This window comes from Struthio camelus, chromosome 2 (genome assembly GCF_040807025.1).
Source record: "Struthio camelus isolate bStrCam1 chromosome 2, bStrCam1.hap1, whole genome shotgun sequence".
NCBI classification, from domain to species: Eukaryota; Metazoa; Chordata; class Aves; order Struthioniformes; family Struthionidae; genus Struthio; species Struthio camelus.
In genome coordinates, this window is record NC_090943.1 from 60,788,524 (window position 1) to 60,801,049 (window position 12,526).

The following is a 12,526-nucleotide window of genomic DNA, read 5'->3' on the forward strand; positions in this document are numbered from 1 at the left end:
GTATATTCTGAGTATGTACACGATCAGACTACGCCTCACACTAGACAGGTATTCGGGTGGTACTCGGAACTTCTCATCTAGGCCTTCATCTACTGCTCTCCTCTCTGGTCTCTAGTCTAAAGTTTGTTCTTCATGGTGTATCTTTGTAATGCTAATCTGTTCTTGAGGTGCTTATATGTAGAAGTACTTGCAAGCAGACAAGTGTGATGGAAAACATTTGCAAGTAAAGCACTGCCTGTGGCACACAGTATGGTCTGAACAAGCTGCTATCGGAAAACATTCATGGAAAATAGCCACCTTATTGTGGATTTCTGCCCAAATGCACTTTCTTAGCTGGGCTAATAAGCTAGAACTGAATGAAATCCTTAAGCAGGTCTGGAGTTCTGCAGAGGTATCGAAACAAACATGCAGGCGTACTGTAGATTTCAGCTTGCACTGAATTCCTCCCTCCTCCGCCCCCCGATAAGCACCATAATACAATCCTACTGTACCCTCATTCATCTCCACTTATTTTAAGGCACGCTATAACCTTGGATCTAGCCTGACTTATCTATTTCATGTCCTGCAACATCCCTACTTGTCCCTCTTAGACACCGACACATAGTGAGACAAACTTCTGCTCAATTATTTGGTACTGGTGGGCAAGATACTTCTTCCATAAAGCTCATGCCACTTTCAACAGCTTTTTGAACATCACTGCCCCTGTATCTTCACTTGCTATCCAAAAACTAATTTTTCTCCCTAGCTCCAAATCTGGAATGCTCTGTATTTCTCTATCATTGACATTCACTGTGGTCTTCAGGTACATTAATTAAAATATTTGAAAATAAAATCTGCACATGAGACAGCAGTAGCAAATGATCTCTTTTTGAAAACAAACTAAATTGAGGAATTAGGTAACTTTTTTTTTTCTGTTTTGCAAAAATAAAATCTAGATTGGTATTTAAACACAGCAGGTAGTACACTGCTTGCAGTGGAGTCTGCATAGATATCTGCTCACCTAAGATCCTGGTTTTTAAATGAACTATGAGTTGAAGGCGCAGATTTGAGTTTCTCCGAATATAAATGTATCCAAGAGCAAGCGTCGGAGGTATCACGTTATCCACAGGCTCGAGTAAGTTTTGGTAGTACAACAAAGCTGGCTCTATGATCTCTTGGGACTCCAACTTTTTACCAAGGACTAATCTACAACTACGGCATTTTGTAGAGAAGCATGGCAACTTAACTTAGCCCAAGTGATTAATCAATACTCAGCCCTTCACAGGGACAGCTTTGCAACTGTTTAGTTGTTTTTGCTCCATGGCTTGTCCTCACCAAAAAAGGCACAGACTACCTTTATCATGTAGCTGATTTCTAAGTTTTCTCATACTGGCTCAAGAGCTTTCTTCAGAGACCAAATGTATGATTTAAAAGACAGTATTTCCCATCAGACAGCCCTAAAGCCCAATTTTTGACCAACAGACTAACTTCCTGTGACTTCATGCTACAATTTAGAAGCCATTCTACTATATCCTCCTCAAGAGTTAATTTGAGAATTTAAGTATAGGTCTTCTTTTATTCTCATTTATCAGTTGTAATAAGTAGTCTTGGTCACAGTTTGAGGACACAGTTCCTTGTTCTTGATAGCATTTTCTGTGAAAACAACTGTGATACAAAGCATTTTAAAATGAATAAGCTGAAAGAGGCAATTTGTAAAATGGAAAGACTCTCTTGGAATTCAATTAGATTCAAAACAATTCTTACTAAAGGAACCAGGAAAAATAGTTTAAAGAAAAATGGATTTATATTTTAAAGTTTTATTTCTCATTACCTTCTAGAATGCACAAAGTCCCCCTTTCTCAAGCTACTGGCTCCACTAACAACACTAAATTTAAACAGATTTGAAGTATACAGTCATCTGTTTTCAAAATAAAGGTGCACATCTGAAAGTAAATTGTTCAAGTTAGAACTGCAGCCTTTCACATATTTATAAAAAGAGAGCAGAGACTACAGGAGAAAGAAAATAGGAAAGAAATCCAAGAAATAAATGTCTAAAAAACGTTTTACGCTCCAATGATCACTTGTAAGTGAAAATTGAATGAAAATTTTAGAGACATCTGAAACTAATTTGCCTAAAGGTGTTATTTGTGTTCAGTCCCATTAAGCAATATTCTTTAACCTAAACTTATCTGGAAGGGACTATATCCTTTCTCTCCAGGAATCTTCTGGACTGTGGGAGGGAAAAAAGCTGAAAAAGCAAGCAGGTGCTATGGCCCTGCTAACCCTTCCCTAATTCTCTGAGAGGCAATAGCGCAGATCGGTCAGCTGCAAGGTCATTTACTAGCACTCATTTTAAAGCACTGATATCGTATGCATTTCTGTGCTTGCAGACTGAACACTGACCTCTCTTCTTGACACTCTTGTCAGTCTTAACACTGCATCTTTCAAATCTGAGATCACTCTTACCATGTTCAGTATAAAGTTCATATTTTAAATATTAAATGACAAGTACTACTGCAGCAAAGATCTAGCCTGGCTTTCTGGTTTGGTCTGTTTTAAACATGGGAAAACGCCTCCCTTACCCCCCCAACACACACTTGTAGAAAGTACTGCCTCATAAAAGCAAGCACTGCCTGCCTAATCCTTCATTTCTATTGATATTCAGAGATTCAAAAGAAACATACAGGCATACATTTCACCCTAAAGCTACAGAGAGCCAACTTTCCCTGCATCCCTGGAATTACTCCTTAGGCACAATGAACTGAAACACTATAAAGTACAGAGCGCTGTTCTTAGGCCAACTCCAACTCCTTTCTGAGCTGCTTTTTCCAGTGGTGACTCAACGCACAGATATTTTATCACTAAGAAGTTCTAACTTCTAGCATCAGGGTGGCCATAAATGATTTTTACCATGTCATAAAGCCAGAAATCACCCTGATGGCAGTGACATTCCTCTACTTACAGTACACTAGAGGCACAAATGCAGTTATTTGAAGAAGCAGCTGAAGCAATACAAACCTTCTGATTGAGAGAACTGGGATAAGCTGAAAGCGTCCCTATGTTCTCCTTCCTTCAGCCGCTTTTTTTCCTAAATAACTGTTCTGGACAAAACATGACCCTTTGTTATCCTGGTTGGCAATTACAACTTGGCTTATGGTGCCCTTAACGGGACAGCACAGTTTTACGGGCAGAGAACCTCACTGCTAGCCAGAATACCTCCTCTCTAAGCTCGACTACCCATCCTGTTTTGTGTTTGCTTGCAAGTCATTTCGCCTCCTAACTTCTGTCTCGTCCTTCCCATCCGCGCCTTAACAAGATTAGGATCACCACAGAAGTCTCATACTTAGGTCTGTGGACGTGGGAAGAATGAGAGCGCCCTAAACGCCTTCTTTGAATGTCTTAAGGTATCAACTATATAAAAATCTGTGGATTTATGCCAAAATCCACAGGTACCTAAAGCAGGTACCTAAAGCGCTAACGAGGGTGAAGTCTGCCTTCACCTAGGACCTACTATTCCTTATTAAATACTGGCAAAACTACGCAGTAGGAAACAGACCTGGCCCTTTTATAGGCTGAGCTTTTAACAAAATAAATTCAGAAATTTTGATGACACCATGTGAACAAGGGCAGCATTTTAGCCATTTTCAAGGACTAGCGCCTGCATTTTAAGGGTGACCGACTGAAGATCTGAGATGATTTAGTAAGTCACTGGATGACTCTGAGCGAGCCTGGAACAGAATATAAAGGCCTCGATTCCTACTACTCCATTCTGACCAGAAGACAATGTTCTCATTCTTACTCTGATCAAAACCTGGTTTCTCTACCTCTCCCACCTGGGAATGCAGTGAATCCACCTTGAAAATACTGTATTCAAAAGTTCTACCCAGCACTGCTTTTTTATTTTTTCCTCTAAGGAGTGCATGGTCCTGTACCAAAGCCGTAACTTACTTCCAGTGTCTCCCAAAACAAAACATTTCCTGAAATAAAAGAAACAAGGCATGTGTGTGCCTGTGTACACATGCTTACATCAAGGATGAAAAGACAGCCAACTTCCATCAGCGTATGACTAGACTAAGTCTTCTTTCTAATCAAGGTCTAACTTTTAGGAGTCACAATAATGGATAATATTTATAACTATTAATAAGGGGAAGTCACAATATTATTATTATACAACTTCCGTCTTGAATATCAACAGCAGCAGACATTAAACAAAGAGTGACTTCATCTCCACTAAATTCTGATACCTTTTATAGCCCACGTGTTGGGGTTTTTTTTTGTTTGTTTGATTGATTTTTAACCAGATGATCACCTGCTGTTTTATTTTCAGGTTGTAGGGACGGTGGAAAAAGTTTTCTTCTGGTTTATGTTATAGTTTATGGAATATAGCAGTAAATGCAGTTAGAAGTACCTCCCAGTAAAGCTAGCTGTAAAACAGCTTTTACAGATACTTGGGAGTGATCTCTCCTTCAAAATTTACCTCCTCTTTGTGTGATCTGCAAAACACAGAACTTCTGCCCCTCTCGCAGTTCTCAAGTGTATCAGAACTATGCCTAAGTATCTCCCAGATTTTTGATTTATAGCATCTGACGACTAACTGAAAAGAAATAAATCACTATACTGATTTAGTCAGTTATTCTACAAGAATACATACTTCTGATTTGGCTTTATGATGCTGTTTAATATCAAGAGGAACCTAGCAGTAAATCCTTTTCAAACGTACCATTTTCACCTCTCATCGTTTCTGTGAACATTTGATTCAGGGATCCAATAAGCCCAATATGCTTACCTAGCTTAGCAATGTTACTGCCCTATAGCACTTTTAAGAAATGCTTATCTATACAGGAAACTAATCTTGGCTTAAGTTGAGAGCTAAATCTACTAGTATCTCTTGAAGAGTTTTATTATTTCTGAAACAAACTTTGAATTGTATTTACACTGTAATGCTATTGGACATATTTGAAACATAAGTGCAAAAAGTCTAATTAAATTGGTGAAGATTAAAAAAAAAAAAAAAAAAAGGGTATCTTTTGATACCTGGCAGTTTTCTAAAATAAGTCAGGATTGAAAAATGGATCCCAAGCCAGGTATCTCCTAAAGGAGCAGACTGTGGATAAAGGTAGGCTTTCTGAACACTCATACTGCATTTATTAGCATAAACTCAAGATCCTGATTTTGATCTTTAAAAATTGTTACAGTTTTTTGAGTCAGGCAATAACGTCTGAGGTACAAGCTTACCTAAAGCCATTTGACATATAAGTCTCAGCCTCAGCTTTCAGCTTCCTTGGCTTTCAGACTGTAATCCTGCATTCCAGGAACTCTTTAGCACCAACATCTATGGGAAAGCCATTTCAAATAGTTTCGACCTCACAGTTTCAGAGAGGCTCTCAATTTTTTTTTTTTTTTAATCATTACAGAAACATATCCTTATATCAACATTAATATAGAAAAAGATTTCACATGTGTAAATATCTCACATCCTCCCGAAAACATACAACGAAGAGATGTTAAAGACAAGAAAAGGCCATCGTACTCTTTTGGTATAACTCTATACTGAGAAAATCTCATTCAACAATTTCTGCATCAATGCCCTAAATTCTGCCTGAATATATGATGTTTTTTTTCCTTTAATTCCAGTTCAATCTCAAGAGTTCAAGCAAAGATTTCTTCTCTACCCTACATTAAGCTACATCAATGGCTAATTACCTTCATAAGCACCCTATTTCTAATCTCCAATATAGAACACATTGAAGTATATATGAATTTCTCACTCTGTGATCCTACTAAGGACTGCCTTTTTCATAAATAGAATGTCATTCAGGAAACAAGATTAAAAGATATTATTTTACACGTGGGTACTGCTAGCTGTTGCCCCTGTTGTCATGATCTTGACAATGGGGATTGCAGTTTCTCTGATCAGGCAAATTCAATCTAAGTTATAGATAGCCAGCTGAACTACTAAACAAAAGAAAGACACTCCGGCTGGTGAATTGGCATCACTAAACCATACTAATTGCCAGAGTACGCACATGAGGCACCAAGATATATGGACAAGTTCCACCATGGGTTATCTTCCATGCAAGCAAATGTGCAAAAACTTTTCCTCATTACACTGGCTTTGTTTTCCCTGTTCAGAGGGAGACCTATCACTTGCCTTTCAAACTTTTCAGGTAAAGTTAAGCCAGGGAGAATTTACCATTGATATCAGCGGCACCTGATTTTACCTTCATCTTTCCAGGCACATACAGTTTATGCAATTTTTCTCAACATAACATCAACCATCACTTTTTTTACTTTCAGCTTGAAGAAAAGTAAGTATCAAGGAAAAAATTTAGACATACCAGAAACAAGTACAAAGCCCAATGAATTTCAGCTGTTAAAGCACGAAAATGAAGACTTCTACATGCTATCCTTTGTCTTGAAAAGCCAAAGTGCAACATAGAAGAGTTCATTAAGTCCAAGTGAACGCTTTGTACAACCAGTATCTGTCACTCACTCTCACTAAATGGCTTATCTAAAACTTTGACGGGATGGGAGGGAAAGGTTACTGAAGTTACGTAGTAAACGTGCATTCCTGAATGAAAGGTGCTTCTAAAAAGATGTTTTGAGGTCTGTGCTTGTCATTTAGCCCACATGTATGCCAACTGGAAATTTATAAAGTTTGTTCTTAATGTTCAAGACACATATGTAGAGGTTCTTGAAGTTGCCTCTCTGCAAGCCTGGCTCAAAGTAGTAGTATATACTAACAACCGCATTTTGATGTACCACGTACATTCATCTCCTGTATGTTTTGTATGTATAAAATGCTTCATCAACATACACAAGCATTTCTCAGCTTCAGTGCTACTCTGGTATTTTATGTAGTACACTGGAAAGAACAGAAAGAAAGAAACCACATGCGTCAGCAACTGTATGCAACCCATTTAATATCATACAGAAACTATGATATACTGAAATACTGAACAGAACCCCAGAAAGCCACCATTTTTGTGATAGGATCATCCTTCCTCTTACAGTGCCCACTGTTACCCTCTATGGCCTCAAGTTCTTACTGGAGTGTAAATTCAAAAGTTCTTACTTTTGAGTGCAAAACCTGAGCACACAATGGATTTGACACTCCTCTGGGAGACAGCATCTGAGACACGGGTGTTAATGATTGTTTTACAGGTACCAATACGGTAATATTTTTTCAATGCATCCTTGCCTCTGTATACCCCAAAGCTAGTCACACACAAGTTAACCGATGCCTTAAACTTTATTCAGAAAGTGTTGAGAAAGAAGTTGCTGCAGCATGATATAGATGAGCAACAATCTAGCTCTGAAGCGGGCAGCAGTGGTTCACAATGATTTGAAGAAATATGCAGCAGGGTAGGATAAGCAGATGGGGGGGGGGAAGCAAACAACCCCAAAAGATCAGTAACTCACCCTTAACTCTGACTGCTGAACGTTATTAGCTAATCAACAACAGTTTCGCAATAATCCTTATTTTCTAGTGGGAACTGCTGTTAACAAAGACAGAATGTAGCGTAAGGGAAATAACCTCTCTAGGCTTCTACAATCAGTGAAAGAAAAGGCTCTTGCAGAGCGCAAGAGCCAGCAAGAGCCAACAAGAGCCCCTTTCCGTCTGCTTTTCCATCTGCCCATGACACAGACGGCTCCCAGGGAGTAGCTTCTCTGAGGAAAAGTCATCCTGCCCTTTTGGTTACTCTCCCTAATCCTCCAGCTCTAGAAGGTAATTTGTTTTAACACATCTTTGAAAAAAAAACAGCATGACTTCTCCTCATCAGTAGTTACAAAAAAAATTCAGGCTTTCTCGTTACTTTTCGTTTTAAATAATTGCAATTCAGATTTTTCCAGCTATTTTTTCACAAAAATTTATGGGCAAAACAACAAAAAATAGCACATCTTAAAAATAAGAATGTAAAAGCCTATTAGATGAAGACACAAAACATCTTTCTTACTTCAGTCTCATGATCTGAAGCCACATTGCTAACCCAACCTGTGCAGTGTTTTCCAGTATGAAGGTGAGAGCTTTCTTTCACTTGATGGGCAGAGGTGAACCATTCAAGCAAAGAACCAAGTCGAGACACCGACGGAAGGTGCAGAAGCCAATCTATCACTTTCCTTGCAAGCAGGTGGTAGCCTAGAGGCAAGAAATGGGCAGACTTCTGAATCTGCTCTTCCCACGTTTCATTCAACAGCATAAACTGTCTTGATGTAAGAAGCAAGATGAAGAATTGTTCAGCACTGGTAAAGTCTCAGCTTCAGGCACAGAACTTCAAGACAGATATGGGCTAACTGAAGAGAGCCCAAGAAGAGCCATAAGGAAAAATGATCCATCAAACAAGCTGGCTCTATTAGGCCTACAGAGAAGGCATTTGGATAGGAGGGAGAGGGCGCCCATACTGCAGATTGTTAAAACTTGCTATGTTCAGATAGCATGCGTCAGAAAAGGAATTGTTAGGTTTGACTCCACCTTAAAGTAGGGGGAAGGACGAAGGACCTCCTGAGATCAATTCCAGCCCTATATTTTGCTAGGATTTGGGAACAGATCCTCCAAAATAGTAACAACTACTTTACTTACTCTCAGAGGAAGACACCTCCATAACAGTCCCATATTGCAACCTGTTCTTTTCCCAGTCCATTTTTATAATTAATTCCCATTCTAAAAGAGTCTTCACACTGCCAGAGCAGCATACAGAAAAGACACTTCAGTGTCACTAAAAATCAAGTCCAAAACATCAATCAAGTTCTTTATTCATATCTCTTGGATATAATAATCACTCTGCAATTAAAGGAGTATAACTCCTAGGTTTTGATACAATACAATTAGCTATCAATGCTTTGAATAAAACAGTTTTAAAATGAAGGTTATGACAGCATTAAAAAAAATGACTAACATTAGAGTCTGAGCAGACAGTTCTTTAACAATGCTGGACCGGGAGTTTAAGGGAAAAATACTTCAGAGAAGTAAATGAATATTCTTTTCAGTAGAATGATGCCTTTGAAGACAAAATTCAAAATTACACAGGTCTGCCCCTGCAAAAAGAATCACTCTGAAGGTAAAATATCTACTCAAAGCAATCAACATGGGAAGCAAGAAGATAGAGAAAAAGAATACTCCAACAGCCAAGTATGCAAGACTGAAAAAAAACCTATTAAGTCACGGTATAATCATCAGATTTCCCCTGAATTATATTTATTTAATATGAATATAAAGAAGTGCAGAAGAAATAAACGGGTTACAGGAAGGAAAAACAAGAGCTCTAAAACATTGTTGCTATTTCATTGCTCCCTTTGTGCCTCTTCAGAAAGTATCACCATTATCAAAGAGAACTGCCTGCTACAAGTCAAACAGATTTCAGTTTGTATTTGAGACTAAGTTGTGAAGGGCTCTGTGAGCATCTGCTAGGAAAAGAGAAATAGAAGTAGATACAAGAGCACTTAGTAGCATACCCTTAGTAGTGCTTGACAGATTGCAGCCTGGGTTTTAGCACTCATAAATCCCAGGCACCGAACTTCTCACACATGGTAAAGAAGAGAGTTTATATGAACTTTTACATTAACATCAGAGCCACCTTCTCCCTCTTTGCTTCGGAGGACAAGAGGAAGTTGAGTTTCCCCTGACCTCCCCCATACATTTGCCATGAGATGAAACAAAATATATGCCAGGTTTTGCTACATGAACAAAAAAAGTTCATAGGTTTGTAAGCTCTACCAAATATCTGCCTTTCTCATTTGCCCTGAGAGTCAGCTTTATTCATTCATTTGCTTTTATTAAACTATTTATTTATGAATTTTTGCTCAAAGCAACTGAAAATCCTAAAGACAGGCACAACAGATAGATCCTTGGTAACCCCGAATTAAACAGTTCTCCATGATTCCACTACAAATGAAAAACCATTTGAATGCAATATATTGTGCCATAACTCTGTGTAAACCCTTCGGGGGCAGAACCCTGGGATTTTTCAATTTCAAATGCTATGAGAAAAAACAAGAACATATTCCCCTTTCAGTCCTATTTCCTTACCTAGAATATATATTTATACACAACCTCTGTACTTGCCTTTAGACATATATGAAACCCTGATACTAATTCAGAAATAATTTAGAAAAAAAAAAGTGGACTTCCTATTTAATTATCTATCTCATTTCATAAAGCAAGCAGATTTTCTTTAAGGCCTCATAAGACAAACAAAGAGGACATACTTCGTTTCAGCCCCTGGTGAGATACATTAGATGTTCCTCTAACCCTTGTGAGCAGCATAGCAAATACTTTTCAGAGGCTGCAAAGGTCCGGCTCTGATGGATGCATAGAATAAGGTAAATTCACAGTAGCATTATAAACAAGAGAAAAAAGACCAGTGGGTTTCAGGAAAAAAACAAAAAATTTAGGTTATCCATGTGTTTGTAAAAGTTGCAATTCGGAATAACAATTAAAAGTAATGTGGAGAAGGAATTATACCACATGCTACTACACCACTCACATAACTGCTTCCCTGCTAGTTATTATGCAAGAGGAGATGATGGCGATGATAGCAAGTCCTCTATTGGTTTCTTCCCCTTATAAAGAATAACGCTTGCAAGTTTTCAAGGATCAAGTACTTGTTTGGATCCAGTTCTAGCTGATCCTTTTGTTTCCACCAACTCAACCCTTTACACCAAACATGGCAGTTAAGTCTTGTCTTCTGAAGACTTGGGCAGGAGGAAGATTAAAAATAAATTATTAAAGGAAGCATCAGCCATCGTTTCAGAGAGGAAAACGTTAAAAACTGAAAGGTAATTACAGTAAAGTAGATTAAATTGGCCTTTTCTTGTGACTTGTGCATATGTTGCCTCCCAAAATATGCTTATTTTGCTTTCAGGTGCTTAAATTTTGTTCATTTCTGCCATGTGGCAACAGTTTGCTAAAGCACCACATACAGAGCAGGCAGCTACTTCAGTTACCAAACAGACCCCATGCTTTACTTTAATCTTTAGGAAGAGATGACTTTAATGACTTCAGTTTCTTATTAAAATACCTGTCCTGGCTTCCTTCTGTGATGTGATAGAGACGATTAGCACCTCCATCAGCACAAGCTCTCAGGGCAGCTGCAAGTTAAGAAACAGAGCATCAATGCGTTGGCATTACAAACAAGAAACAGTTCTATGTTTATACAATTATTGACATTTCTCTGTAAGCTTAGAGTCCATGGTAGAGTAGGGAATAAACTTGAGATCTCATACAGCTTTTAGCTTTCTGTGCTTGACTTTGTTTCTTCTTTTGCTAAACACACATTTGAACTGGTTTTATCAGACTAGGGCAAATCCTCATCTGACTATGCCACTTTACTTTCCAAATAGCTCATTTCTATTTATTCTAACCTAGTTCCCAAGTCAGCTGAAACTAAATGGAGGGAAAGTATTCAAAACCAGAAGAGAGATCATCTTCCGTGTGTGGGCATGCACTCGTCTAACCAAGTTGGAACTTCCACCTTAAACCTAACAATACTCTCATAGGCAAGGCAAGAAGTTTGTAATTGTTGTTTTGTAATGACTCGCACAAAAACTGAAAGAAAATGTTGGGCCTTAGAGTCCCTGTTTTTGATTTCCCCCCCCTCCTCTTATGATACAAAACTGATAACTCTACTACCACCCCTGTTCTGCTCCACAAACTGTTTGAATCATCTGATATAAAGCAAGTGGGTTAGGTTTGAGCATCAAATCTTGAACTGTCCTGATCTAAAAGGAAAAAAACACAATCAATGTCAATGCTTCCACATGATTCAAGGACCAAAAGGGCATGTGCTATTAATTCCAGCTGATTTACATTGTACTAACAAGCACAGATGTGCTGTTTTACTTTAATCCTTTTACTAGATTTAAGTTAGATTGTAGAAGAAAGAAAAGTAACCAAATGCTATTATTACAAAATAATACATAAATAGCTAATCAATATTTATAAGCATACATATTTATGATCACTCAGCTGGCACACAATTCTTTCATAAGATTTTTAAATATGACAAGCTATTAAAAATTGAAGATGACCATCTTGTCTTAGTCTTTCCTCAACTCTGCTCCGAGATGTTCAAGCCCAATAACAGCAGCATGTAGGATGGAAGAAGCAATCATAATTAACTAGAGTAGAGCACTTCCCGGTTCTGTGAGCAGAGAGAGCGACTGGTAAGTTTGAGAGGGCTGAAAATCAGAGGGCCTAGGGGGAAGAGAGGAAAGGGAAAATGAGGAGAGACAAAGAAAAGGAACAGCCTGCCAAAGTTTTTGGGGAAAAATATGGTGTAAATAATCAGATCAGACACTTTATGTTGCTAAGAATCCTATTTTCAGCTAAAGCTGCTTTTCTCCAGTGTTTACTTCTCAGTTAGGACCATCTCTCAACAGTGATATAAGCCTACGCATTTCCTCACGGCCCTCATCAAGTTGGGAAATCCAGCCTCCTTCCCTAGCTTAGCCATCAACCTAGCCAGCCTATACAAATCCAGACACAGAAGTTCATCTTTCTGCACCTCTGCATCCTTTTTAGCCATTCTTTCTTATTCAGCTACTGAAG

The 12,526-nt window shown here is 38.4% G+C and overlaps 1 protein-coding gene across 17 annotated transcripts in view; it reads right to left on the bottom strand.

The window, feature by feature from the left end:
- The window catches only part of TPK1 (thiamin pyrophosphokinase 1), a 305,490-nt gene that overhangs the window by 180,215 nt on the left and 112,749 nt on the right, over positions 1-12,526 (bottom strand). For 14 of the 17 annotated variants that reach the window (XM_068936022.1, XM_068936029.1, XM_068936034.1 and 11 more), the window contains one exon: positions 10,998-11,067. The exons of the other annotated variants lie outside the window; for them this stretch is intronic. In XM_068936022.1, coding sequence (XP_068792123.1) covers positions 10,998-11,067 — 70 coding nt within the window. The remainder of the gene's footprint in view (positions 1-10,997; positions 11,068-12,526) is intronic. 17 annotated transcript variants of the gene reach the window in all.